This window comes from Zymoseptoria tritici, chromosome 1 (assembly GCF_000219625.1).
Source record: "Zymoseptoria tritici IPO323 chromosome 1, whole genome shotgun sequence".
Taxonomy (NCBI): Eukaryota; Fungi; Ascomycota; class Dothideomycetes; order Mycosphaerellales; family Mycosphaerellaceae; genus Zymoseptoria; species Zymoseptoria tritici.
Window position 1 is genome coordinate 4748873 of NC_018218.1, and position 26369 is coordinate 4775241.

Below are 26369 nucleotides of genomic sequence, written 5' to 3' on the forward strand. Positions count from 1 at the left end.
AGGTGCTCAATACCTCCTTCTTGCCGTTCTCCCGTTTCCTCGCATTTAAGTCCTGTCTGCTCCACCAGATATTTCCTGTCTTTACCATCATTCCACAGTTCTTTCAGCAACTTTCCTTCCTACCGCTCCTTCAAAGATACCCCAAACGGCTCAAAAGCAACCACACTCCTTTCGCTGAGCTGTAAGATCTAGCTGGTCTAGGTTTGTCGCGCGACAGCAGCTTCACGTCTAATTAGCAACGACAACATTGTCGACCGACATGTCTTTCAGCAAGATCTCGCTCGCTGTCGTGGCGCTCTTATCCTTCGGACATGTCGACGCCCATATGGTCATGCATCAGCCCTTTCCCTTCGACAAAGGCCTCAACACCAACCCCCTAAACAACGCAAAACCCGGAAGCGCTGGCTCAGACTACCCTTGCAAGCAACGCCCGGGTGTATACGACATTGGCGAGCATGGCGTGAACAACATGGCGGTCGGCTCACCAATCGCGCTCACCTTCAACGGATCCGCATCTCATGGCGGAGGAACTTGTCAAATTGCGATATCCCTTGATGAGGAGCCGGACTTCAAGTCGGTGTGGAAAGTCATCCAGGTGTACGAAGGCGGCTGTCCGACTACCGGAGATGGCAATTCCGGCTCCAACAACTTCACATTTCAGATACCGAAAGGTTTCCCAGATGGCCGAGCGACACTTTCTTGGACCTGGTACAACAAAATCGGCAACCGTGAGGTCTATCAGAACTGCGCGCCGATTGATATTACAGGCGGGTCTGGCACCAAAGAAGTCTACGACAGTCTACCAAACCTCTATCTCATCAACTTGCCTACTTCAGAATGCTCTTCCGTGGAGACAACCGACCTTGAAGTTCCACATCCAGGTCAGAGCATTCTCAGGGACTCATCAGCTATCAAGGGTGCTAGCGGACCGAGTTGTGCTGCCAGTGCCGCTGCTCAAACTGCAAACGCATCAGGTTATCAGACAGGTGCGCCGCAAGGGGATGACTCGAGTTCTCAAGCTGCGTCGGCCACTGCTCCTGGTTACGGAGGCATCGCGCCCTCAGCCACTAGCAATGACAGCAGCTATGCATCTCCGACTACCATGATCACTATCGTGTCCAGCGTAGCGTCTGTACCACAGTCATCTGCGGCTACTGAAGCACCGGTATCCTATCCGACATTGACTCCATCTTCGGGCGCCGGCATCTCGGGACCTGCATCGGCAAGCAACTCCGCTCCTACACCTTTGGCCACTGGCTCGTCCTACGGTGGCAGTGCTTCACCAGGCAATAGCTCGTGGGGCATTGGATCTTCCTACGGAGGTAGCTCTTCCCCTGAGTCCATGCCTGAGTCTGGCCCTGAGTCATCCTCGGGTGCTGCTCCGTCAATCGAGACAGCCTCTTCCAGCGGCGCTTCTTGCGCTACGGACGGCGCTGTCGTTTGCAACGGCGGCTCACAATTCGGACTCTGCAACCACGGCAAGGTCATCTTCCAAGCTGTTGCGGCTGGCACCACCTGCAGTAACGGCCAAATTCAGAAGCGGCATATACGACATCGTCATAAGAGAGGCTCGCTCTGCTCGTTCAGACCATCACTATCTAGAAGTAAATGTTAGACATCTTCAATGCGAGCGGCCGCGGCCTCGCTCTTCCCGACTCTGACTCGCTTCTCAGCCATACCTTCTTCACTGCCACTCGATGACGCCGTGTCTCCTGCTGTCGTCTTCCCTCTTCGGCCCATCTCCGTAAGGCTGCGACCGTTAACCCGCACTTCTTCCAGTTTAAGAACGACAGATGCCTCTTCATCCCGTTCTTTCTGCGTCATCTCTGGACCAAGGAAGACAAGTATCATAATGACTACAAATGATATTCCCATGTAGATACCTGCCGGCGTGAGTGGTCTGATAATTTGAAGTCATCCATGAGAGCTTACCAATTACTTTCCCGTAATCAAATCTCTTCTTGCCATCTGGTGATGGCGGTAAAGGGAACCTTTCGCCAATCTTTGCTTCGATCGTAGCACTCGCAGCACTGGCAAGGTTACCTAGCTGGTACGTAACGCCATAGAAGAATGTTCTTAATGCGTATGGGGATAATTCGACCAAGTAGACTGGAACGGGGCCCCAGACTGGTGAAGTCAGCAATTGCACAAAACGATAGGGTTGGCTCAAAGCCGAGATCTGCTAGTATGGACCACGAGATGGACTCAGGCTAAGCTGCAGACCTTCAGCCTTTTGTACTCACCTCCACCGCCCAGAAGATGTTGGAAGAATGTACGTTCCGGTTCAAAGATGTTCTACGGTGACTCACAGTGACTGCAATCAGTCTGTCGCCTCTGAGGAGTACGTACGGCGCCACAAGCGCGCCTCCCATCACACAACACACCATCATAGTCAGACGTCGACCAGCGAAGGTCGAAAACCAGCCGGCGGTCGTTGATCCCAAGATCGAGCCTACTTGTCCGATAAAGGTCACGATTGTGACTTGGGTGGGACCAGCTTCGGCTTGGATCTTGAGAAAAGTCGGATACAGATCTCCGCCATGTGTTAGACAATTGAATGCTGTCATTAGCATAACCATGAACACAAAAAGCACCCAGTTATCGCGGAAGGTCTTATTAGCTTCATCGAGAAAGGCACGGAGGCCGCTGAATCTGGATCCGTTCCGGACACCCTTTTCGTACTCATCTTCGCGGGCGGCTTTGAGGACTTGGAAGCTGTTGGTCTCGGGAAGATAGAGGCGCCATGCGATAATAAGGACGGGAGGACCTGCGCCGAACCAGAAGAGCGATCTCCAACCATAGGTCGGCACGAACGCGCGATAGAACAACGCCGCTAAGATGTACCCAAAAGCGTAGCCCTGATGGAAAAGGGCGCCAAGAATTCCGCGCGCATCGTAAGGCAGGTCCTCGAGAGCAGTGGCCACGGCGGGACCAAGAAGACCACCCATACAGATTCCGTATAGGGCTCGGACACCGAGAAGCTGAGGCAGAGTATTGCAGAACCCGGAGCAGAGTTCCAGGATGATGAACAGACTGAGATTGGCTATCATGATCCACTTCCGGCCATATCGATCTCCGATGCTGCCGGAGATCAGCGCTCCCACCGAACGTAGCATGAGCGTGATAGTAATTCCTGGACAATAGTCAGCGAGTTTCGGTGCCACTATCGCTCCCTAGAGTAGCGACTCACCCCACGTAATAGCAGAAGGAAGTTCTCCGAAATCTTCAGCGATCTCAGTGACACAGAGGCCCACCGTGAAGAAGTCGAAGGCGTCCCATGTCCAAGCAGCAAAGCTGACGCCAAACATGGCCCATTGGTGACCATCCAGTTCCCGGACTATCTCCCACGGATTCTTCAAAGCCGCGCGGGGAGGTCTCAATGATGTCAAGCGGGTCGAAAAGTAGCGTCGAATCTGGTGGCCAGAGTAGAACCATCCAGCTTCCATGTAGTTCCTCATTTTTGCGGCTTCAGCAACGACGGAGCAGTGCGATGGCAGCTTGGAAGGTGCATTCGCAAGTCGCCCTGCCTCCCGAACGAGTAGCAGACGACCTTCCTTATACTATGTTCCAAAGCTCGCATTGCATTCAAGCACAGAGTAGATCATCGCGGCAGGGATCTCCCGGGTTGTGTGTAGAAGTACCGATAATCTCTTAGGCGAGCAAGCGTCAGTGGTCCTGCATCGCGCAGAAACCGTCCAGTCATGAATCGAAGACGATGGGACAACGCACTCAATGATAAGGTGTGCAGAAAGTGTGGTCGGCAAAGCCAGGACTTACCTAGAAGGGCAGGACTGGGTTGCGTATGAGGCGTGAGCAAAGGCTTCCGAGTCGTCTCACTGGCTGTGCATGGTGGGCGGTGAATGTGAACATCACCAGTAGCTTGCTAGGGTAGCCAGCTCGGCGGAGAACGCGCTTCATAGTTTGCGCTTGTAGATCTTGCGACTTATGCAAAGTCTTGTGAGCTGTTCCCGATTAAGAAATTTGCTCTCTGCGTTGTCGTCCGGATTAAGGTCCCGAGTAGTGTGTGTAGAAGGGGATTCTGGCAGACCACGAAGTTGCTCCGGTGTACCTGTGTACCTGGAGGTAAATATTTCGGACAGACAAGATTGCAATGCATAAAATGGAGTGTTCGTTCGAAATGTTCGATCGACCGTGTATTCTGCACCACGCCGACCACAAGACGACCATCAAAAAGTGGCGTAGGTAAGGTCCGGTCTAAAATTTTGGTCTCTGACTCTCGGCCCCCGTCAGCATACATCGGCGCTGCTACGTGAGCGAATCGATCTCATGCATCGTCCAAGGCTTCGTTGCTCTTACTTTGGTGGTTTCGAACGCATGCTGCTCACTACAAAGTCGACTTCGATGGAGTTCAAAGTGAAGACGCCTTGTGTCTGTGAACGACGGGACGTTTCCAGCTCGCGCTTAAAGTTTCGCATGTGATTGGTAAAGCGGGGACGAGGGGTCTAGGTGCATGAAGCGTGCTCGATCGGGTAAGTTGTTTACCGGAAGGCATGACACCCCTGCGACGTCCAGGAGCACCTTTTCAAAGTTCGGGCCACGAAAAGATTGTTTTGTTCCGACACGACTTCTTTCCTTTCGCGTCTGCAGCGCGACATCGACAACACAACCGCACCGATACACACAACACACGCATTTCCCACAGAACGCACGCAGCGGGAGACCACCGACATGGCGTACCTCTCCTTTCTCCGCTCTCCCACGACCGCGGCTCTGGCCGACGATGCCTCCCTGAATTACATCACCACCACGACGGCCATCAAGGAGCCGACCGCCATCTTGAAGCACATCGCTGCGCAGTCGAAGCAGCTGGAGAAGAAGGAAGAGAAGGTGCTCAATGTCATTGAGGGCGACGATGGATGCTGCGTCGAGACTCTCACGACCCTGCTCTTCCAGTCAGGCGGCGGCGCATACCTCCCGAGCATGGACTCCAACCTCCTGGACGAGCGCGAGGTCACATTCGCCGTCACACACGTGGTGACGTACAATTCGGAGTCGAAGATCCGGCAGATTCGTCTGTACTGGGATCAGGGCACACTACTGAAGCAGGTCGAGGCCATTGGCAGGACCGGTCGCAACTGGCCGATCCGAGATGGCAAAGCGCAAGCCGACTTTGTGACTGCCAGCGTCAAGGCTGGCAACAGCGGCGCGCCCGGCAACGGTAATGGCAACCACAAGCCATTGGCTGCCCGCGACCCCAACGAGGTCGTCATCAGCCAACACAGCAAACGTGACAGTTTCTCGGCGACCCGCGACCCACACGCCAGTCTGTCGCTGTTCTCTGAGCGTGATTCAAACGACTCCGGACGCTCTTACGAAGGACCAAAGTACTCCACTGCAAAGTCGGCCAAGCCTGCTCCGCGCGAGTACGACGAGCTTTTCACCAACGGAGAGAGTGCTGCAGCTCATGCGATTGCTGGTAGAAGCAGCTCCCCGCACAAGACCGACGGTACTATCCTCAAGGCCGGTGCCGGTAAACATTACGCTGGCAACCGACTTTTCGATCAAGGCAAAGATATGGAAGATTCGAGATCGCCAGAGCGCAAGAAGACGTACAACCAGAAATACGAGCATTTCGCGTTCGGAGATGGCGAGGATGCCCCGACCAAGGAGAATCGTCCTTTCAGCAAGGGACAGGGCGGAAATAACAACACCACCTTCAGCTTCGAGGACTTCTCAACACCACCAAAGCACATTGAGAAGCCAAGACGGGACGATGAGCGTCACTGGGGCGCTGATGTCGATGAGGTGAGTGACATTCTCACTTTTGAACACATCAAAGCATTTGACTAACCAGAGGCAGGACTACCCACCCTCTCCTCCGAAGCGCCCGATCGTCCACGCCCCTCGCAAAGATGCCGACTCCCACTTCGACATGACTGACGCATCCGACGGTCCCGTGAAAGAGTACAAGGTTGGCAAGAGTCTTCAACGACAGAAGGGCATGGGTCTCTACCAAGATCCAACCATGGAGGACGCGCGGACTTCATATGGCTCTCGATCAGCCGAGAAGACGGTGTCGACGAACACGAACAACTCCCGCCGCGGCGATGACTTCGGTCCTCACTACTCGATGTCCGACAACTCTCCTGCCGGATCAAAGGGTGCTCAAGCGCCTAACAAGCGTGGTACTCGCACGGATCTGTCCACTAATTGGGGCTTTGACGGCCAGGTCGATGCGCCCAAGAAGATTTACAAGACCGCCGGCGACGGTATGGGTTCTCGCAAGGTCGCTGAAGAGCCGACGGCAGCACCGAAGAAGATCTACAAGACTGCTGGCGATGGAATGGGATCCCGCTCTGGTGGTCGAGCTTGGGGCATCGGCGATGGTAACTATTGAACACTCACCTCTCCCATCGAATTCACCCTAACTTTGCTACAGAGAGCGACCCAGAAATTGATGCTGATGTGCGACCCAGTGCTCGAACACGACGCGCCCAAGCGCAAGCGGGTGCTGACCTTGATTTCTGAGATCGAGGCATCGGCTGCTTCCCCGGGATCTCCGCCCAAGTCTCCATGCAGGCGCTGAGAACGTGATCTGAAGGCGCGATACTGCATGTCTGGATTCAAAGCACCATCAATGCATCGCCGTGGCACCAAGCGTATAGTGAAGCAGAGATCGGGTTGCTCTCGAGATATCACTCTTGGCTTGACAAAGTTGGATACATGATTTGAATTGATGCATCGACACAATGGAGGAATGTCTTACTGAAGGAATGTCTTACCGAAACAGATTAGCTGTTGCATGTAACTTCACTACGAAGCATGATTACTACGTTGTGTCATACAAACTTGTCTGGAGATCAATTGGTAGATTCTAGCCGTGATGTGAAGCATTCTGGTCTGCTATAGACCTACCTGTACGACCACAGAGCGTAATTTACTACCTGCACAACTATATGTCTGGCATGGCCTGCCAACTTGCCTGTACGACTATGCATGTGTTCTGTCGACTAATCTGCACACCTTGCTGAGTTGATTTCATGCTAATGTCACCACCCTGCTAAGTCTTGTATGTATGCTAGTTTTTGCCGCCCTGCTAAAATATCTGCCCTTGCGGCTCACGACACGTATATCAACAGCGCTTCTGTTGCCGCGACCTTAAAGGTTGCCTGACCATCTGCCACAACTGTCTTCTCCTTGACCGGAGTTCCTTGAATGACACAAGTGCCGTCCTCGAAACTCTGACCACCGACGGTCGGAATCTGACCTTGATCCTGTCTCGAAGTCGCGAAGCTCGCCGTGAGCCTGACCGCGGTGGTGGACGAGCCGTTCAAGCCTGTCAACGTAAAATACTGAGCGGATCTGGTTCCAGAGGTGTAGTAGTCCGAGTTGTATAGCAAGACCTTGGTCAAGGCTTTGTTGCTGTCATACAGAGCGTATGCTGCATATTGAGAAGAGCCGTCGTCCATTTGAGCGATGTATGCGACATTGGCAAGGGCTTGGGTGGCGAAGTATGCACCGTAGTAGGGCGCACCCATGCTGAACCGTCCCCACCAGCAGTATTGACCTTGCGGTGTTAGCCGCTATGCCCGAATTGTGAGATCGTCGAACTTACAATTGCCGATAGTACCCTGGTGGAAGAAGAGGGACTGCATTGAAAGAGTGTCAATGAAGCGCTCGGAGGTGATGCTTCATTCGGAGCTTACCTCGGATCCCAGAATCATGGCTTGCAGAACGTAGTCAACGATCCAAAGGCCAGCTCCAAAGGTCGGACTAATACCTCCTCCACCTTGAGTTGCTGTACAAAGGTGTCAGTATGACCCGTTCGAACGACCACGTGCCGATTCTCTTACCAGAGTTTGTCTCCCCGAACACATGAATCTTCCCCTTGCTCTTCGCTGCTGCTACTTCCCCCTTGAACGCAGCAGCTCGAGAAACGATCTCAGCATGATTCATGAGCGATGTAAGGTTTGATGATGGGCCTGATTGAGGATAATGGTGAGAGTCGAACGTCTTCACATATTCCAGAGCAGCGGTGGTCTCAATAGAGGCGAGGTCTTTGTTGTTGAACTCCCTGGCTTCCAAGTACACTCCAGCCTGAATAATGTTTGGCGTTGAAAGGTTCTGGCCAAGTGATATCTGCCATGATATTTGCGACGCGTAGTCTCGTTGCGTCGTCCAGGCTTGACCCTCGGCAATCGGACTGGTAGAGCTGTAATCTACAGCATGTTCTTAGTTCCCGAGACTGGCTGCAAGTGAGATGGCTTGGACAGACTCACATTCTGGTTCATTGCCAAGCTCAATCGCTTCGAGATTGCTCATCTTCTCCTGCGCTACCCGAGCCGCCGCGATGGTGTTGTTAAGTTTGTTGAGTTCACGATTGAGCCCTTGGTTGGCAGTCAATATACAAGTCGATGGTCGCGCATCGTATTCGCCTTACCAACGGTCACTTGGCCGCCATAAGTTCCAGCCCGGGCGAAGAAAGAAGGCCCGTAAGTCAGAGACGCCGGGGCGTCCTTGGGTGATGCGACTGCATATTCGACGTCGGCAGACAAAGCATGATCGTACGTGGCACGGTCCCTTCATGAATTAGCTACAGTTCGTTCGAAGCGGAGGTTTCTTGCGGATGTCTTCTTACTGTGTGGTCCCCCCAATGCGTATACGGGTGGACGCACCACCGCCGACGTCTTTCAGGTTCTGCAGACATTGGTCCGTGGCATTCACGGAGGTGAAGTACTCCGGGAACGTGAAGAACTCGAAACTTTCCACTCTCGTCAGCTGTTGTCACTCTTGTCAAGCAGTCGAATGTACTAACGAGATACCCACAGGTGCCACGCTCAAAGGTCCGCTGGCAGTTGCTGGCGACGAAGATGAAACATTGTATGTAAGGGCTGCGACCACAGTAGTAAAGTATAGCAGGATTGCGAAGTTCCTGGATTTCGACATCTTCCTCACAGACGGCGCACTCGTGCAGAGATGTTGGGATTCATCTCGGGAGGTTTCAGCTCTTTTGTCTTCGCTCGCCATTAATAGATCTCGGTGTAATTCGTTGGCCCGGTCCACGAATGGGAAGCATGATCCTGGTTCCTGGCGTCCTGCCTTCTCGTGCTCGAAACGAGTGATCGAATTAGGGGTGTTGGTGGAGTCTGCACACACCGTGCAGTGTGCACTATATACACAGTGTGCACAGAGATCCGCGAAGCTCCGTTGTGCGCACAATAGCTACCTTAAACAGGCAATATCGAAAGCCGGGTGCAAGATAGCAGCGCCCTCGGGTTAGTTCGTATACATCTGTATAACTCGACGACGAGAAGGCGCAGCTAACTGCTTCTTTTTGCGATCGTATCGCCTATAGCAGTACGCTTAGCTTGCCTCGAGAGCTCTCTCGAATAGGCGACTCCATCGCCGTCGTCGCCTATCGAGGTTAGCGTCCATGTTGTGTGTACTGTCCATGTTGTGTGTACGATTGCACACACATACTGTACACACGTGCACACAACGGATATCCTTACGTGCACCGTGCAGCAACATCTCTAGATCGAATACGGAAGGTGACCAGCATGTTGCATTCGACTTGCACATCTTTCTTCCGACGCGAGACTCATCCCTGTAGAACCCCTGTTCGCTGGCAATTGTGCCGAGGAAGACTGGGCATCCCGGACAATGCATTCCGCCAACCACAGGGCATGATGTGGGGGACCAAAGGCCTTTTCACAACAGGATAGCTCTGCGATTGAGTTATCAAAGCAGCCTTCGCAATGAAGTTATCAGACACGGACCAAAAGGTATTGCTTGTTTTTGAGCCCGGTCTTGCTTCTTCAAGTACTGACAACCGCGGACCAGGTCATCAGCCAGCTGAACGCAAATTGGATATGGACACCGCATTGGATCGACTCTGCGGAGACCAATACCGCAGGACGCATCGTACATTTCAAGCGCCAGGTCCAAATCAGCTCACTCCCGGAGACTGCTGTTTTGCACTTTTCCGCAGATACGCGCTACAAGCTGTACGTGAACGGAGCTCGTGTGGCTGTTGGACCATGTAGAAGCAGCCCGTACATCTGGTATTACGACACTCTGGACATTGCGCCTTTTTTGATCGAAGGACAAAATGTGCTTGAGTTCGCGGTTATCCGCTACTTTGCTTCGTCCAGGGCTGCAATGCCATTCGAGCGAACGTCGTATCCTGGCCTGACTATTTGTGGTGGCTTCGTGGTCAATGACCTCCTCCATGATCTTGATTCGACCAAAGGGTGGCGATGTTGGATCGACGATAGCATCCGTTTTCCGACGGGACTTGTCGACGATGGCTTTCTCCATGTGAGTACCACCCTCAACTCCAGCGGCGCCAGACTGAGATTGTCTTGCAGATCAGTGAGCGCATTACTTCAGCTCCGCAGGCTCCAACGTACGCTCCTATACCATATGGTTATAAGACTCTCAATGGCGACATCTTGCCGTGGCGACTTCGACCCCGCTCTATTCCCATGCCGAAGGAGAGTGTCGCAAATGTACATGCTGTTCGCTCATGTCAAAGCGCACGCCAGATCTCGGATTGGACCGCCTTCCTGCGGGGATCTGCCTCCTTGACGCTCCCAGCGAAGTCCTCGCATCGGCTTGAAATACAGGCTGAAGTCCACTCTACAGCGTTCTTGAGGTGGACTTTCGACGCCAGGCAGCAATCTCAAATCAAGATGAAGGTTACATACTCGGAAGGATATGAGCTAGAGCCTCGATCCTATCCATTCTTTCGGACCAAGAAGGACCGAGTAGATGCGAGCAACGGCCATCTTCTGGGACCGTTCGATGAAATCATTTTAGACATCGTTCCGGGGCAAATGAATGTGTACGAGCCGTTTTGGTTCAGGACGTTCCGTCTGTTCCGTCTTGAGATTGACGTTGGAGCTGAGGCTGTGGAGCTCAGCAAATTTGAAGCGAAACAGACCAATTATCCGCTTGATGTTAAGGCAAGCTGGCAGGACCATGGAGATCCTCAATCCGAGAAGATTTGGGAGGTCTCAATTCGAACGATGCGCAATTGTATGCATGATGCATACTCGGACTGTCCCTTTTACGAGCAATTGCAGTTGGTTTTCCGTTGGCTCAGTATATGCATTCGACTGACCAGGTGGCAGATACTCTGGAGATAGTCGCTCGGTCGGGCTGTTCCATTATCTGATCTCAGGCGACGACCGATTGATGCGACAGACAATCAACAATTTCGCATCTTCGATTGGCTCCGAGGGCTTGACCCAGTCACGTTTTCCGTCTCATGTAATGCAACTCATTGCCGGATTCTCGATATACTGGATCCTCCAAGTATGCGATCACCATCTTTTCTTCGGCGACACGGCACATTCCCGATCCTTTCTCCCGAGGATTGACGGGGTTCTCGAATTCTTCGCTTCGTATGTCGATGAACGCGGCCTGGTTAGCGGCTTGCCTGCAGATGTCTGGCAATACGTGGACTGGGTGACGACCTGGGGAGCCACAGACGATCATCCAGACAAGGGTGTACCAACGTCTGGACGGAAGTCGAACTTGCATACATACTTCAGCTTGCTGTACGCGTACGGCCTGCAAAAGGCTGCGAAGCTTTTGATCGAAGTTGGTCGACCTGCACATGCTGCAGAGTATGAAAGCCGTGCCCAATCGTTGCAACGTGCAGTCCGCACTCACTGTTACGATGGGTCCTTCTTCACGGACTCAACGTCCGACGTTGCAGGCGATGATGCGTACTCTCAGCATTGCCAGGTATTTGCTGTCCTTTCTGGAGCCGCCGAGGGTACAGAGAGGTTCCGGTTGCTGCACGAAGCCTTTAATAAGCCGATGTTCTCGAAGTGCTCTTACGTAATGAGGTTCTACGCCTTACGAGCCTTCTCCATCGCGGGCGATGAGCTTTATGAATCCATGTGGCAGCCGACATGGGAGCCGTGGAGACAGATGTTGGCCAATAACCTGACAACATGGGAAGAAGACGATGTGCGGCAGCGCTCTGATTGTCACGCCTGGGGAAGCGTGCCCATCTACGAATACTGCACAGAATTGGCAGGCGTCCAGCCACTTGGTCCTGGCTGCAAGAAGGTGCTTTTCAAACCTCGACTGAACTTGAGCAAGGCGATCGATGCCGTTGTCGCCCTTGGGAAAGACAACCTAGCGAAGGTGTCCTGGAGCATCGATGCCAACGGCGAGAAGCAAGTACGATTGCATCTAGCGAAGGCTGTGGACTTGAGTAGTCAGCTTCCGGGAGGTGATTTGAGGGAGCATGGCATCGTATCCTCGCTCTCTCTTGTGTATAGCTCTCGGACAGCCTTGCCAGTGCAACCGTAGCAAAGTCATATGCCTTTAGAGCCGCACAAGTACCCTAGCAGTACGGGCAGGAACGAGTCTCGTCGATGTATCGAGACGTTATGAATTGGCGTACTGTTGCCGCAGCAGGACGAACTCCTTGCGCGTTCAGGTACAGCTTCTTCGACCATTTCGATGAGCTGTCAGTACACTTTAGAATTCAGTACACCCGACTTCGGAGTACGCCAGCCGACTTAGTCAGATGTCTGCATATGCCTTCGGCTCAAAGCTGATCTTTTGATCGAGGCAGAGGCGACGCGAGAGAGGACGTATCCATGTCACATTCTCGGCGCTTATTCCACCGAGATTCGAGGGGTCGCTCGCGTCTATTTCCAGGATCATTACCCGGTAGACAGGGATGACAAACTTTACCCCATATCCCCACGAACTGAATGCCATGGTCGATTCTGGGGTGCATCTCACGTGGCCTCCTCGTCCGTAACAACCACGACACTTTTCCATCGTGTGGTTACGTTTGAATCTCGCAACAGCGACTGTCCTCAGCCTCTGCGACGCAGACCGAAGACGAAATGACCAACGAACGACCCTTCGAGAAGACCGTCGATACTCATATAGAGGAACATGTCCATTCGGGACCGACGATGCAGATGCGCAGCAAGACCGATGATGATTCCGTATGGCAAAGCATGAAGAAGTACAAGCGCGTCGGAGTCGTGGCAATGAGTGCTGCCTTTGCTGCTTCGCTCGATGGATACCGTGAGTCCGTCATGGCCTGTCAAATAGATTTGAGTTGATCATTCGCAGAGATTACCCTGAATGGTGGCATCGTTTCAAACAAGGGCTTCATCCGACAGTTCGCGACACCTGGAACGAAAATCATCGCTGGCAAGTATATCTCAGCTTGGGGAGGTATCCAGTCTGCTGGCCAAGCGCTTGGCCAAATCGTGAGTGAAGCGCTTGGGATGGGATCATCGACAGTGTCTCACTGTGCCATAGGGGTTGCAATTCGTTGCAGACGCTTTCGGACGGAAGGTTGCGCTCCTGACATTGTGGGTCTTCTTGGTCGCGGTGAGTACACCCATCATATGTTGAAAGAAGTGGCTGAGATATCAACCAGAGCATCTTTGCAGAGACGTTCGCGACTCGATGGGAGCACTGGCTTGTCGCAAAGCTATTTTCCGGCATGGGGGTGGGCATGCTTCAAAGTACCGTTCCAGTCTATCTCTCCGAAGTTGCTCCTACGCAATTGCGAGGTTTCTTCATCAATGCTTATACTTTGTGAGTTGACGACGCAGGCTGCGTATCAATCCGGAGACTGACAGGACAACGCAGCTGGTTTGTCGTTGGGCAGCTCTTCGGATCCGTAGCTCTGAAAAGCCTCAGAGACTCAGATCCGTACGACTTTCGAACGGCGATCTATACTCAGGTAGACACGACGCACTCTCCGGCGCAGTCGCTCAGCTGATCAATCGTCCAGTGGGCCATGGTTGGAACCATGGGTACAATCTTCTTTCTGTTGCCAGAGACTCCGTGGTGGTTAGTCCAAAAGGGCCGATCATCCGACGCGGCCAAGATACTGCGCAAGTACAATGGCCACATCGATGGGTACCGCGTTCAAGAGAGCATTGTATGCCGCTGTTTCGTCGTCGTCCAAGCTTGTTGTCTGACGAACGACAGGATATCATGAACAACACCATCGAAGAGGAGAGACATCTTGCGAAGAGAGACTCTCAAGAAGGCTTCTTCTCAGTTTTCCAAGGCCAGAACCTCATTCGCTTTGTCATCGCAGCCTGGCCTAAAATCACCCAGCAATTGGTCGGACTTACGGTGTTCAACACCTACGCGACGTACTTCTGTAAGAGCGAACAGCAGGAGATTTGCAGCCGATGCTGACCCTCACCTACAGTCCAGTACGCCGGCAACAAAGACCCTTTCTTGGTCACTGTCATACTGTCTTGCTGTCAAATTCTTTCGATGATGGTAACATGCAGCTTGACAGATACCATCGGACGACGACCACTGACAATCTACCCGTACGGCGTTACGGTGTTATCGGTCCTTTCCATCGGGATCATCGGATGCTTCGATTACAAAGCGCAGGCCACAGGCTCGCTCTTGGTGTTCTTTGGATGTATGGCGACCTTTGCCACCACAGGTGCTTCCGCCATCGGATATGCATACGCCGCGGAGGTACCCCAGCAACGTCTCCGCGCAAGAACGGCCGCGTTTGGTTTGGCTGCTTCAAATTGCATCGCTATCATGTTCAATTTCTGCACACCACTGATGATCAATGGAACCAATAAATGGGGCGTCAAGACCGGATTCTTGTAAGTCAAGAATTGCCATCCCTATGGCATTGGTGCTGATATCCGTATGTAGCTTTGCCGGAACAGGCGCGCTCGCTGTGGCGATATCATGGTATATCCTGCCAGAGTTGGCTCGTCGCACACCAGCCGAGATCGATGAGATGTAAGTCCATGGCTTACGATGTTGTCAGATGGTCGCTGATTGTGTCTCGTCACCAGGTTTGAGAAGAAGGTCACCCTTCGAAAGTTCAAGAGATATGTCACCGATGTTCAGATGAATGTGGAGGAGCCGTCCAAGTTGGAGGGAACATGACGCAGGCAGAGACGGTGTCGTCCAGTCGGGCTGGGGTACGGTTTATGGGCGTGCTGTGTCGAAGTGCGCTGTCTGTAGAAACAATAAAGGATGGTGCCCGCGTCACAGAGAGCTTCAGCTTCTTCGCCATTGGACGTGGTCCCGTCTCGTACACGGTGCTGGATGCATGCTTCGACCAGAGAACCTGATCACCCCTGCCTGGGCATCTGATTCACCGGCCGTCGATTCCTCAGTCTGCTTGCGGGCGGTCTGCGTCGAACGAGCTCATTGTCCGCTCAGTTTAATCCGATGGCATATAGTGAAAGCAACTTTGGGTGGTCGTGTGGTCGTAGTAGGAGGAAAGTCGAAAGGCAGGGTGAGAGATTCGAGGTCAACGCGACTTCTTGGCTCGCGACGTCACATGTGAAAGCTATCCAGTTTCTTGAACGCCAATTGCACTTGCACAACAATAAACATTCCCACTTTCACCAAGCCGTGCAACGATGGCCGATAGTGCCGCAGTAGCCACTGGATCAGATGGTCCGACAGACGAAACCCCGAACCAGCGGCAGGCACGCCTGCGCCGCGAGAAACGACAGAAAAAGATGACGGAGCAAGGCGAGGATAGACTGGCAAAGATCAAGGCACTGAACGGAGGGATCGCACCTCCCGATGAGGTGCTCGGAGGACGTATGTCTATGATATACTGGATATCGATGAATATAAGCCTGTGCTGACTATTCAACAGCCGTTCCTCGAGTCGCATCCGTGGCAGATGATCCCGATGTATGATCAACCCCACGAGCCAGACATATTCTTCGAACAACACCCAGCTGACAAGACTCGTAGGAGGTGGACATCAGCTCGCATTTCTCTACCCCAGCGAGAGGAGCGCAGGGTGCGAAAGACCCGCTCGCGGCAGCCATGATGCAGATGGAACAAGAGCGGAGAGCGCAAGGCGGACCTGGCAACGGCGAAGACGAAGACCCATTCGCCAAGATGATGCAACAAATGATGGGTGCGATGGGAGGCCAGGGCGATTCCAACAACCCAAACGCAGGACCACAGGACATGCCCCCAATGCTACAATCGCTTATGGGCGGAGCAATGGGCGGAGGACAGCAGGGAGCAGCACAACCGGCACCGGCTGGCTCTGTGTACCTCTGGCGAATAGTGCACGCCATCTTCGCGTTCATTCTGGCCTTCTACATCTGCCTCACCTCGACCTTCAACGGCACACAAACATCGCGGTACCAGACCCTCAGCACGGAGGGCAATGGGCTTGGACCACGACTCTTCATCATCTTCACATCGGCTGAGTTGGTGCTACAAAGCACACGGTACTTCATGGAAAAAGGTCAGCTGCAAGGAGGAGGACCCTTGGCCATGGTCGCCAACAGTGGATTTGTCCCCGAGCCGTACGCCAACTACATCCGCATTGTGGGCAGGTACATCGGCATTGCGAAGACGATCTTCAGCGATGTGATGGTCATTGTCTTTGTGCTCGGCTGCATCGCGTGGTGGAACGGAGATGGGGTAGCGACCGTAGCGTGAGACACAGCCATGCAAACGTTCATATGATATACAGCGAGGTGTCCTGTCCTTTGTGGTGTCCACGATATGCTCCATACGCCACGCCATTGAATCAAAACCGCCCAGTCGACCCTTTGTACATCCCAGTTTTCTCCGAAATTGCTGTCTATTTCCTCATGCTGCCTGTGATGCCACATCACCTCTTGCCTGCTCCAATATCTGTTGCTCCCGCTTTTGCTTCGCCCGTAGCTCCAGCGCTCGTTCACTATCTCTTTCACTGGCCACCTGCTGCTCTTGCAACTTCGCTAATGTCTCTCGGTCCTCTGCGGTAGGTTCGATGGATGTTGCTTTCGTCAAGTTTATCAAGGCGTCCAGTATCTCGGAATTCGTGTAGCTCTTCATGTTGATCGACTCGATCCGATCGCTCGCCTCGCCTTCCTTCGCAGCAAAATGTACCGACATTACGGCTGGGCCGTCTTGTGATTCTGATCGCTCCACGCTCATGGGTACTGAAGGGTTGTGATATTTCATCCGAACGAGCTCGTGCCGCCAAAACTTTCTGTAGAACGCCATCAGCCTTGACCGCTCAGAGAGTCTATCCAGATGTCCTACCGTGCTCCCATGTGTCCTCCATTCATCCTCGGCGCGAAGCTCAGGTGTATTCGCTTGACATCTTTCGGAAGGACGATTGCACCAGAGCCCAGACGGATCGCGAGGAGTCGTGTTTGCAGTTTGCGCATGCGCTTTAGTATTGAAACCATTTTCGACACTGAGATGTGGCTCGAATCGAATGTGAGATGTGAAAGTGAGGTCCTTTGTCAAGAGTCTATAGATCGCATTGATCGAGGTTTGGCCTTGGCACTGCGGAGAGGATCTCCTTCGAGGAGTTCAAGTCGACATCTCGAATCGACAACTCACGACATCCTCATCCACCATCTGCACCGCACGACATCGCACAAATCATGGCCGCACTATTCCGGCGGTCATCGACAATATGTCAATGCCAACGTGCATTCTCCACATCGACACCTCGTGCCGTCAGCCTGCAATGGGATAAAAACGACCCGGAAGCATTAGCAGAAGTCCTGCCTCCCTACCCATACGGACCCACACGATGGTACAAGCAATCACGACTCGGTCTCTACGGCGGACAACGAATTCAATTCGGAAACAATGTTGGGGAGAAATTCAAGACGAAATCACGGCGGACGTGGCATCCCAATATCTTCACGAGGAAGCTGTTTAGCAAGTCGCTGAATCGGGTTGTGCAAGTGAGAGTCAGCTCGAGGGTGCTGAGGACGATTGACAAGCTGGGCGGATTGGACGAGTATCTATTGGGCGAGAAAGAGGCACGAATCAAGGAGTTGGGAGAGTCCGGGTGGTGGCTGCGATGGGCTATCATGCAGACGCCAACGATCCAGAGGAGGTTTCGAGGCGAGAGAACGAGACTGGGCCTTGCGGCAAAGCCCGAGCAGAACGAGGTCATCGAAGAAGCCTTTCAAAATCTCGCAATCGCGGAGAAGAGTACCGAGCAACTCCTCGAAGAGACGGAACCTATTGCCATGGATGGCGCCTTCACCGTCGAGCAGCCGGCAAACTTGCCAGTGATCAAATTCCGCGTCGCGCCAGGAAAGCACGTAATGCTCACGCCGAATGGATGGCGACGAACCCGTCCGAGTCCAGACCACTGGCAGAAGCCGATAAAGGAGAAGATCGCGGCCGAAATAACTGGTCCCGTGGCGCGAAAGGTGCAACAATATGCGAAGATTCTGGACAAGGAGCAGTCTCAGCCGGATGCCGTTCAGCTTACTGAGTACTCCCGCGCTCGACTGATCAGTCTCGCGAAGCAGCAATATAAAGCGGAGCTCGCGCCGAAGATCGAGGCGAGGTTCAGCAAGCACCTTTCACTGTTGAGGAGAAAGCAGACCTTGAGGACGAAACGGAAGGTTTTGAGGAAGAGGAAGTTGACGGGTCGGTCTCAAGAGAAGACCGAGCAGCGGATGAACAGGAAGGGACAGGAGTTGGCGAAAAGTGCCAAGCTCGTTGCTCCGGCTAAGATATAGCATTACACCTTAGATTCCAGGAATGGTGTATATTATCCTGCCGTGAGGGCAGCTTCGAACGTATCATGCCACAAGATGCACGCGTAGCTCAGATGTTTTATCATTTTGAGTGCATTGGCTCTAGACATGCCGGTAACGTGCTCTGCTGTCCAAAACTGGTCGTCTCTCTACGCTTTAGTCGCTCGAACGATATGGAGTGGAATGCTCCGCCTATGTACACCAACTCAAATGACCGACCGACCCAGCAGAGTTCCTTTCCCTTCCCAAACATCGCAGCAAGATCCGTCGCCGTTCATCAGTATCAGATCAACGTATAACCCATCAGACATACCACTGTCATCAAGACAACCTCAAAATCCCCACCTGCTTCGGCGCCTTGGACGACCGACTCCTCGACCGCCGTCGATACCACGCAAACTCCGGCTTCTTCTCATCCGCCGCTTTGATCAACAATTTCCCACTCCTCAACCGGGACGTATGCTCAAACAACATATCCGTGCCGTGCTTATCCATGTCGCGCAGAATGATAATGTACTCGGGATTAGACTGTGTAGAAAGTCAGCTTCGCCGGACTAGATATATGCGTTTGGGGAGAGGTGGTTGTGCACGGCGTCGGCGACTTACGCGGTCGTATTCCCACGGGATCTGGTAGTATTGCAGCGTCTCAACGGAGAGGTATTCGCGGTGGATTTTGGGATAGACGGGAGCGCGAGGAGGACGGAAAGGCTCGCCGGCGACGAGGGCGGTGGTCGTGGTGTTGTGCTTCGATTCGACTTGTTTCTTGAATTTCTTGGCTTTCTCCTCGTCGACGAGGATGTCAATCGTTTGTTGCGTGTAGCCCATGTTGGCGAGACGTTTTCGCATTTCAGATTGAAATCTTTCTTCCTCTTCTCGCTCTTCACGTTCTTGCTTCTCCTTCTTCTCCTTTTGCAGGCGGAGGAAGTCGTTGTACTTTCGCTCCTCCTCGTCCTTGGCGTCCTTCTCTCGCTGCTTGTACTCGAGATACTCCCGATCGCGCCTCTCCTTTTCTTCACGCTTATCCTTCTCGATCTTATCCTTGATCCGCTGCTCCTCCTCCTTCTCCTTCGCCTTGGCTTCACGCTGCTTGCGCTCATAGTCCTCCACAATCCGCTGTTCACGCAATTTGGCAGCATCTTCATCCTTCTCGCGCTTAGCTTCAGCCTGCAATTGTTCGAGCTTCAGCTTGGTCATGATGCGCTCCTGCTCCACCTTCCACGCCCGCTCTCGCGACTTCTCCTTCAGCTCGGCTTCGCGCTGCGCCAACTGCCAATCTGCCAGACCTGGCGGACGGTCACCCCAAGCGACATCGGAACGTCCGCGAGACCGAGAGCGAAGACGAGCGTCTAAAGCCAGCCCAGCGAGATCCTCAAGCATCTCGTCGCCTAGTCTCTCGCCTAGCCTACTGCTACGCCGACGTCCGCGACTCTCGGGAGATCCACGAGGAGAGACGCGGACTTCTCCAGGGTAGGGTGGGTACATGACGGGCGGATATGCCACGAGGGGAGGAGCAGGCGATGGAGTGCGGTTGTCGTTCTCTTGCATCATGCGATTGTAGACATTGATTGTTGGCGCCGGACTGTGGCCATGAGATCTGCTGCGGTAGAGTCCTGAGCCCGCCGCACCTGGATCGAGGTAAGCCGGGTTGCGGTAGTCGCTACGCATGTGGTGATGTGGAGAGGGCCGTCGAGGTGGTGGAGGAGGACCGTAGTAGTCGTATGGGTCGGGGTAGTATCCCGCCATTGTATGAGCTTTTGGGGGATGTGAGGTAAGATGATTGAGAGCGAAGGAAGAATTTGGTCAGTCGCGAAAGACAGACAGATATTTTCGGCACCTCCAGCCGATCAGCTCATGCATGTGTGTCAGACGTGGGCAGACCGGTGTAGGAAGGAGTCACGATCGGAGTAGTGGAGACGCTTCCGAGGAGCAGTGGACAGTGATGTGTATGCGATTCTTTCTGGCTGAGTTTTGAGAGAGAAGAGAAACAGGACGAAGAATGAAGGATGGAGATTGAAGGAAGGAAGAGTTCAGCTCTGGCCTAATGCAGAAGGATTGTCTCTCCGAAGAGGATTGACAATCGCATACAAGCAGCTGGAGCGGGGGTTCGCGGGCGCGTGAGAGACACACCACTGCTGCTACTGTTTCTGCTACTGCACTGCATAGCAAGCGTGGATAGTCCTGGTGATCGCATCCCTAGTCGACGCGATGGCGGCGGATTGCTGCATCTCGTGCCGTCGCTTGCTCCGTCCATCTCATCAGCAGCAGCAGCATGAACCGTCATCCCACCGGGTTCGCGCATGTCTCGGCTGCAGGCGCATCAAAGAAGGCATGCGCTCTTGTGGTCAAGATGATAGGAATAGAAGCAGGCAACCGCCGGCCCACGCGGCGGCCATATCGTTGTCTCAGCCGTCAAAGAAAACAGCAAGAAAGTGGATGATTGCGTGCGGGTGTTGGTCGCGAAGGATCGGTTCTAGTCTCGGTTTGGTCTAGATCGGTCAGGCCACCCGCGAGCATGGTTGTGGGTGAAACTTGACGGGCGGCTGCTTGTCTTCACCTCGACTGCTGTGCGTCTGTCTATCTTGTCGGTATGCCGTGCCCAAGATGAGCATAGTCTGCGACGTGTCCTATGGTATCGCTGAAGAAACTGGAATTCCTCCGTCACACGCGATCTTGAGCCGGGGCATCCTTACACGCAAGATCGCATCCTTTCGGCGAGTCCGAAGCTACATTGCTTTAAAGGTCATGCGGTGTCACGGCGTGAAAGTGGTTGCTTCTTCCAGCAGCGTCCACCCAAATTGTTCAGTTCGCCTCCGTGATCCGGTCCGACCTACATTGGACGACCTGCACCACAGTGGCTTGGAGTGTGCATAGAATTACTGGGCTGGAGAACGGAGGGTTTCCCCATGAATCCAGGGAGCATGAACGTGCTGCCTGATGCTCATGCGATCCGGTTACACACATCGGAATTCGTAAGGCAAGTGATAAGCCTTCACGGCATGTGTGGTACCGTCCTGTCGGTATCGCACAGAACTCTCCAGTCCCCAGCCTTGTGAGGTGCCACGAAGTCTTCTCTCTCGGCCAATCCGTTCGGCGTGCGACAGTGAGACACTATGGAACTGGGCCCTATCGGCACCTCGTGCCGGAGAAGGTCAGGGCTGGATCTATTCGATGGAGTGCCTTGACTGCGTGAACGTAATTCGCCTGTACAACCTGTTGTTCTCATCCTGTCGATTGACTTGTACTGTACGTTTTGTTAAGCTGTGCCGCCAAGTTACCTGCACGGTTGCTTGAGCTTTCATGCTAGATGACCTGTTGGTCTTCTGAAGCGCCAAGTATTGACCGTCCCAGCATGTCTTGCTATATTGCGTTTCCAAAGGCCGACCTACTCAGTCGGCGCGCTTGATGGAGGTGCTGCTGCTAAGTCAGCTCGTCCGTTGGCCTGAGACTGCTTAGCTTGCAAATGCAGCTCAGTCTATGCAGCTAGGTCCAGCCCGTGGGCGTAAAAGCGTGGGGCTTTTGTTAGTGTTACGCATATTCACATGGCAAGTGAAGGGAGCCTCATATCTCCAATTCTATACCCATGTCATACTCTATACGAGCTCAAACTCGTAGAAGACATACGGCTCGTAACCCGAGTCACCACCGCCGAGACCTGTTTGAGCCATCTCCTGTTGCAACTGGCTGTCATCTTGCTTAACCCGTCCCTTCTTGTCCTTGCTCACGGCATTGCCTCCTAGTTCGGCGAATCTCGAATCCAGACCGGCTTTGGCTTTCTTTGCGCGTTTCGTGTCGGTCTAAGAATATCAGTTAGCAAGCCACTCCCATTTCTCTCCGCTCCATACCACAATCGACACATACCTTGAGCAAACCGCACACAAAGTCCAAAGGCAACCCATATCGCAGCACAGACTCCACAAACACTCTCAAGGTGAGCACGTGTATCCACCCTTGCACAGCATCACTGTATCCCGTCCTGCCCAATCGTAACGCCTCGCCCCAAAGCCTCCTCTCCTCCTTTTCCAACTTGGTCAATTCCTTCTCCTCCGCTTCCCGACCTCCCTCTGTGAATTTCATCTCCCGCGGCGTCCACCGCTGCTCGCGACACTTATGCACAAACTCCTGCGAATGCTTCTTGAACACCGTCACCGCATACAGCTGAAATTCGTCATCTTTGGCCAGCAGTTGCGCGCTGCGAGGAACGACCATTGGTGTGAGGGACTCATATGACTTGAGAAAATCCTTGACAAGGTTTGAGGGGACCGCGATGATGTGCTGCGCGAGGTATTCTGATGCATCGGGTTGCAGGAGAGTCGCTGGGTTGACGACGGAGGCTAGGGATTTTTGCGAGAGGTTGCCGGTATGGCTACGTTGCATGCTGGCGAGTGCGGTTTTGGAGGTGTTGTATTGGTTGTATTTCGCCTTGACGTCGTTGTCCACGGCTGCGATCTCTTTCTGCAGGGTGTCGATGAGCTCGGCGATGGGCTTGTCGGCGCGATATTTGACTTTGTTCCATTGGAAAGATTGGAGGTAGTTCTCGACCGGTCCTGTGATTGAGAAGCAGTATCAGCGAATGCATGAAACGCATTTTCTTGCTCCCCATGTTTACATACGGTCATTGACCACCTTCTGCTCCTGTAGTTTCTCCTCGTCGCCCTCCAACAGTGATCTTAATGAGTCGGCGACTTTGTCCGCCACGCCCTTGCAGCCCTGCTCCAGCTTCGCCAACTCATCTGCTTGCTGCACCAATGCGTCGAGAGTTCCGACCTTGAAATCTGGTATCGCAAAGGGATATGTCGTCGCTGCGTCGGCGCTCACGGCGGAGCGCAGAGTGGTAAGAGCTTCATCGCGGTTTCCGGAGGGATTGATTGAGTTGGGCAGCGAGACGAGGAAGAAGGTCTGTGAGGGCATCGCGACGGTTGTAAGAGGAGTCGATCGGATGTGTGAACGGCGAGCAGGGTGTGTAAGCTGCCTGTACAATCACAAAGCAAGTCGTGACTTCTGAGGTCTGAGGTCAGGCACAGATGCCACCTCAGGCCATGACGACCAAGCACAAGCTTCCAGATGTGGGGCGGCATTGACCGACCTCTCCGTCCTCTATCAACAGCTCCAATCCTCCGCAATATCCGACTCCCTGGTCGCAACAACGACAGGACTGGACCATGTCCTAAAGTGAGATCACTTCGACCTGGGAGTATTTCTTCCTACGGCGCCCTTACCTTCTACGAAACCAAGCTCGGCATTTCGAGCTCAAGATCAAGATGTCAGCCAGCAGATTGATGCCACGAGCTGCCTCACTCCGCAGCGCACTGAGAACATGTCAATCCAGCCAAAAACTGTCCCGCGCGGCTGTTTCTGCCAGACCACTGTCGACATATACTCCACGACCTGTCATCGGCCATGAAGCTGCACCATTCTCCAAGAGCTCTCTTATCTCCCGGCAGCAGCGAAGGGCTGAAAGCTCAAATGCTCAGCCAGCCCCGGAGTTCTTCACCGAAGCCAATCCCGGCCGCACTGCACTCTACGACCTTCATATGCAACATGGCGCCAAGATGGTCCCCTTCGGCGGCTACTCCATGCCTGTTCAGTACTCGGATCTATCAGTAGGAGAATCCCACGCTTGGACACGCGAGAAGGCCTCACTCTTCGATGTCGGTCACATGGTGCAGTACCACGTCGATGGTCCTGGAGCCGAAGCTTTCCTCGAATCCATCACTCCGGCTGGCCTCAAGGAGATGAAACCCGGCCAGTCATCACTTTCGACTCTCCTCCATCCCCAGACTGGTGGCATCGTCGACGACTGCATCATCACTCGTCTTGAGGAGGGGCCTAAGCATCTCTTCTACCTCGTCACCAACGCTGGCTGCCGCGACAAGGACTACGCCTTCCTATCCTCTGCTATCGAGAACTGGGACAACACCGTGAATCCCGTCGTGCACCTCCGCAATTTACAGTCAGAAGGTCAGCCGTACGGTCTCGTCGCCTTGCAAGGTCCTCTCGCTGCCGAAATTCTCCAGTCGTCCCTTTCTAGCGCCTGCAAGGTAGAATTCTCGAAGTGGTACTTCGGCAACCAGAAGTACATCACTCTAAGTCTTCCGTCCGGCGAATCACTGCCGATTGTCGCCTCCCGCGGCGGATACACGGGAGAGGACGGCTTCGAACTGAGCATTCATCCTTCGCAGACGGTCGAAGTCACTCAGCATCTACTCCAGACTGCTACTCCGGACAAGCTCCGCTTTGCTGGTCTTGGTGCTCGCGACAGTCTGCGTCTGGAAGCTGGCATGTGTCTGTACGGTCATGACTTGAACGACGACATCACACCTGTCGAGGGAGCACTTGCCTGGATTATCCCGAAGGATCGTCGCTCGGGCGAGCGTGCGTCGTTCAACGGTGCGGAGACTATTCTTCCACAACTCACTCCAGTGTCGAAGGGTGGTAAGGGCGTGTCACGACGAAGGGTGGGATTGGTGATCGAAGGAGCTCCTGCTCGAGAGGGTGCAGAGATTGTGGATGCGGATGGAAATGTAATCGGTAACATCACTTCGGGATGCCCAAGTCCGACCTTGAAGAAGAACATTGCAATGGGCTACATCAAGGATGGTATGCACAAGTCAGGCACGGAGGTGAACGTCAAGGTCAGAGGCAAGCCGAGAAAAGCGGTGGTCACGAAGATGCCGTTCGTGCCCAGCAAGTATCACAAGGAGTAATGGAATGGGCAGTAATGTGGAAGCAAATTCATGAATTCGTCCGATCGTCATTCCGTCTCCTTCGTCTCGTTCTGCACTTCAAATTGCATTACACCGATCCGGCCTCGTTCTCCTCCTCTCTCATGCTTCAACCCTCACCGCGATCCCACTCTCCATGCGCACCGAAGTGCTCACTCGCTTGCCTCCCCCGCCCTCGCCAGAGCGCTCACTCTCTCCACTGGAGCGCGGCGAGTCTCTCCTCTTCAACACACCCTTCACTGGGCTCGGCCGACTCGCCGACGGCCTCAACGCCCGATGCGGCACCCGATCGCCCCGCGAGAACGACCTCACCTCTCTCGGCGTCTCGCACTCCTCGAAGGAGCGGAGAACCGGCGGATCGTTCTCTCGGGCGGGTGCCGCTTTGATGGTCATGCCGGCGGAGATGGTGGCGGAGTCGCCGGCGCAGGAGGAGGAGCGGCGGGCCAAGAGCGATTGAGCTTGGAGAGCGCGACGCTGGAAGTAAGTGGGCTTCGCCCGCATGGCGGCAATACCGCACTGCTTGGGGTGAGTGAACTCCTCTTCCTCCTCCGACTCGCTGTCCGATTCGATTGCATTCTCCGCGTCGCAGGCTGCGACTATGATAATGGCGTTTTTGCTATCCGTTCGAACCGGCTGCGGGCAAGGGAGAGGGATTCTTGATTGGAGATGGAGTTGGGCTATGCCCGAGACGACTTTGCAGGTGGTTTGCTCAAGATCGCTTGTGGCCCAGCGTCCGGTCTTCTGCGGTGGTGGTTCGGTCTGGCGGCGTGGTGGCATTGGTGGACGGGAGAGAGTGCCTGTCGGAGCAGTGGGAGGGAGCATCGAGCTTGTGGACATCCTCTTAAGGATCTGCATCTCTGGTGCGTGATAGAGGGATCCCGTTGGTTGCTGGTATCCTGGCGGTGCGATCGAAATTGGTGATGCTGGAGTGCCCGGAATTTCGGACGGGTTGATGGATGATGTGCTGGAGGATCTGGCCATGCTTTCGAGGGAGGATTTGGAGGACGATCTGCTGGGAATGATAAAGCCGTGGGTGATGACACAACCCCTGTCGCTGATGATGGTAGACGGGCGCCTGGGCGTGCTATGAGGGATAGGGCGCTGCTTGGCTTCGAAGATGATTTGCTCGGTGGTAGGCATGATGTCCTGGCTCTTGGTAAAGTCG

The 26369-nt window shown here is 53.9% G+C and overlaps 12 protein-coding genes across 12 annotated transcripts; 7 read left to right on the forward strand and 5 right to left on the reverse strand.

Moving 5' to 3' along the window:
- Positions 1–259: 259 nt before the first annotated feature.
- Positions 260–883, forward strand: MYCGRDRAFT_32157 (uncharacterized protein; the record flags this gene model as incomplete). Its single annotated transcript, XM_003856584.1, has 1 exon — positions 260–883. A coding segment is annotated over one exon (624 nt), but the record flags the coding sequence as incomplete, so codon positions are not given.
- Positions 884–1611: 728 nt separating this feature from the next.
- Positions 1612–3458, reverse strand: MYCGRDRAFT_32600 (MFS transporter; the record flags this gene model as incomplete). The annotated part of the gene is made up of 4 exons (XM_003856996.1): positions 1612–1883; positions 1933–2179; positions 2310–3133; positions 3191–3458. The coding sequence occupies 4 exons, from the start codon at positions 3456–3458 to the stop codon at positions 1612–1614; spliced, it is 1611 nt and encodes a 536-aa protein (XP_003857044.1).
- Positions 3459–4689: 1231 nt separating this feature from the next.
- On the forward strand, positions 4690–6358 carry MYCGRDRAFT_31615 (uncharacterized protein; the record flags this gene model as incomplete). Its single annotated transcript, XM_003856585.1, has 2 exons — positions 4690–5766; positions 5822–6358. 2 exons carry the CDS (start codon positions 4690–4692, stop codon positions 6356–6358), a joined length of 1614 nt encoding a protein of 537 aa, XP_003856633.1.
- A 721-nt stretch (positions 6359–7079) lies between these two features.
- On the reverse strand, positions 7080–8907 carry MYCGRDRAFT_31582 (Phosphopantetheine attachment site-containing protein; the record flags this gene model as incomplete). The annotated part of the gene is made up of 8 exons (XM_003856995.1): positions 7080–7528; positions 7577–7610; positions 7668–7759; positions 7815–8180; positions 8241–8348; positions 8402–8541; positions 8600–8722; positions 8777–8907. The coding sequence occupies 8 exons, from the start codon at positions 8905–8907 to the stop codon at positions 7080–7082; spliced, it is 1443 nt and encodes a 480-aa protein (XP_003857043.1).
- An 891-nt stretch (positions 8908–9798) lies between these two features.
- MYCGRDRAFT_33711 (uncharacterized protein) lies at positions 9799–12291 on the forward strand (the record flags this gene model as incomplete). Its single annotated transcript, XM_003856586.1, has 3 exons — positions 9799–10281; positions 10332–11047; positions 11097–12291. Coding segments are annotated over 3 exons (2394 nt in total), but the record flags the coding sequence as incomplete, so codon positions are not given.
- Positions 12292–12917: 626 nt separating this feature from the next.
- On the forward strand, positions 12918–14889 carry MYCGRDRAFT_32909 (uncharacterized protein; the record flags this gene model as incomplete). Its single annotated transcript, XM_003856587.1, has 10 exons — positions 12918–13026; positions 13075–13214; positions 13267–13338; positions 13388–13548; positions 13603–13696; positions 13748–13897; positions 13948–14125; positions 14177–14597; positions 14650–14739; positions 14796–14889. The coding sequence occupies 10 exons, from the start codon at positions 12918–12920 to the stop codon at positions 14887–14889; spliced, it is 1509 nt and encodes a 502-aa protein (XP_003856635.1).
- Positions 14890–15340: 451 nt separating this feature from the next.
- MYCGRDRAFT_107603 (uncharacterized protein) lies at positions 15341–16422 on the forward strand (the record flags this gene model as incomplete). The annotated part of the gene is made up of 3 exons (XM_003856588.1): positions 15341–15558; positions 15617–15654; positions 15718–16422. 3 exons carry the CDS (start codon positions 15372–15374, stop codon positions 16420–16422), a joined length of 930 nt encoding a protein of 309 aa, XP_003856636.1.
- An 8-nt stretch (positions 16423–16430) lies between these two features.
- MYCGRDRAFT_67131 (uncharacterized protein) lies at positions 16431–17141 on the reverse strand (the record flags this gene model as incomplete). Its single annotated transcript, XM_003856994.1, has 2 exons — positions 16431–16960; positions 17014–17141. 2 exons carry the CDS (start codon positions 17139–17141, stop codon positions 16576–16578), a joined length of 513 nt encoding a protein of 170 aa, XP_003857042.1.
- Positions 17142–17363: 222 nt separating this feature from the next.
- Positions 17364–17858, forward strand: MYCGRDRAFT_32483 (uncharacterized protein; the record flags this gene model as incomplete). The annotated part of the gene is made up of 1 exon (XM_003856589.1): positions 17364–17858. A coding segment is annotated over one exon (495 nt), but the record flags the coding sequence as incomplete, so codon positions are not given.
- A 945-nt stretch (positions 17859–18803) lies between these two features.
- On the reverse strand, positions 18804–20397 carry MYCGRDRAFT_107606 (uncharacterized protein; the record flags this gene model as incomplete). Its single annotated transcript, XM_003856993.1, has 2 exons — positions 18804–19010; positions 19089–20397. 2 exons carry the CDS (start codon positions 20223–20225, stop codon positions 18804–18806), a joined length of 1344 nt encoding a protein of 447 aa, XP_003857041.1.
- Positions 20398–22072: 1675 nt separating this feature from the next.
- On the reverse strand, positions 22073–23409 carry MYCGRDRAFT_67138 (uncharacterized protein; the record flags this gene model as incomplete). The annotated part of the gene is made up of 3 exons (XM_003856992.1): positions 22073–22276; positions 22341–23026; positions 23093–23409. The coding sequence occupies 3 exons, from the start codon at positions 23388–23390 to the stop codon at positions 22073–22075; spliced, it is 1188 nt and encodes a 395-aa protein (XP_003857040.1).
- Positions 23410–24013: 604 nt separating this feature from the next.
- Positions 24014–25186, forward strand: MYCGRDRAFT_84158 (uncharacterized protein; the record flags this gene model as incomplete). Its single annotated transcript, XM_003856590.1, has 1 exon — positions 24014–25186. The coding sequence occupies one exon, from the start codon at positions 24014–24016 to the stop codon at positions 25184–25186; it is 1173 nt and encodes a 390-aa protein (XP_003856638.1).
- Between the last annotated feature and the right edge of the window lie 1183 nt (positions 25187–26369).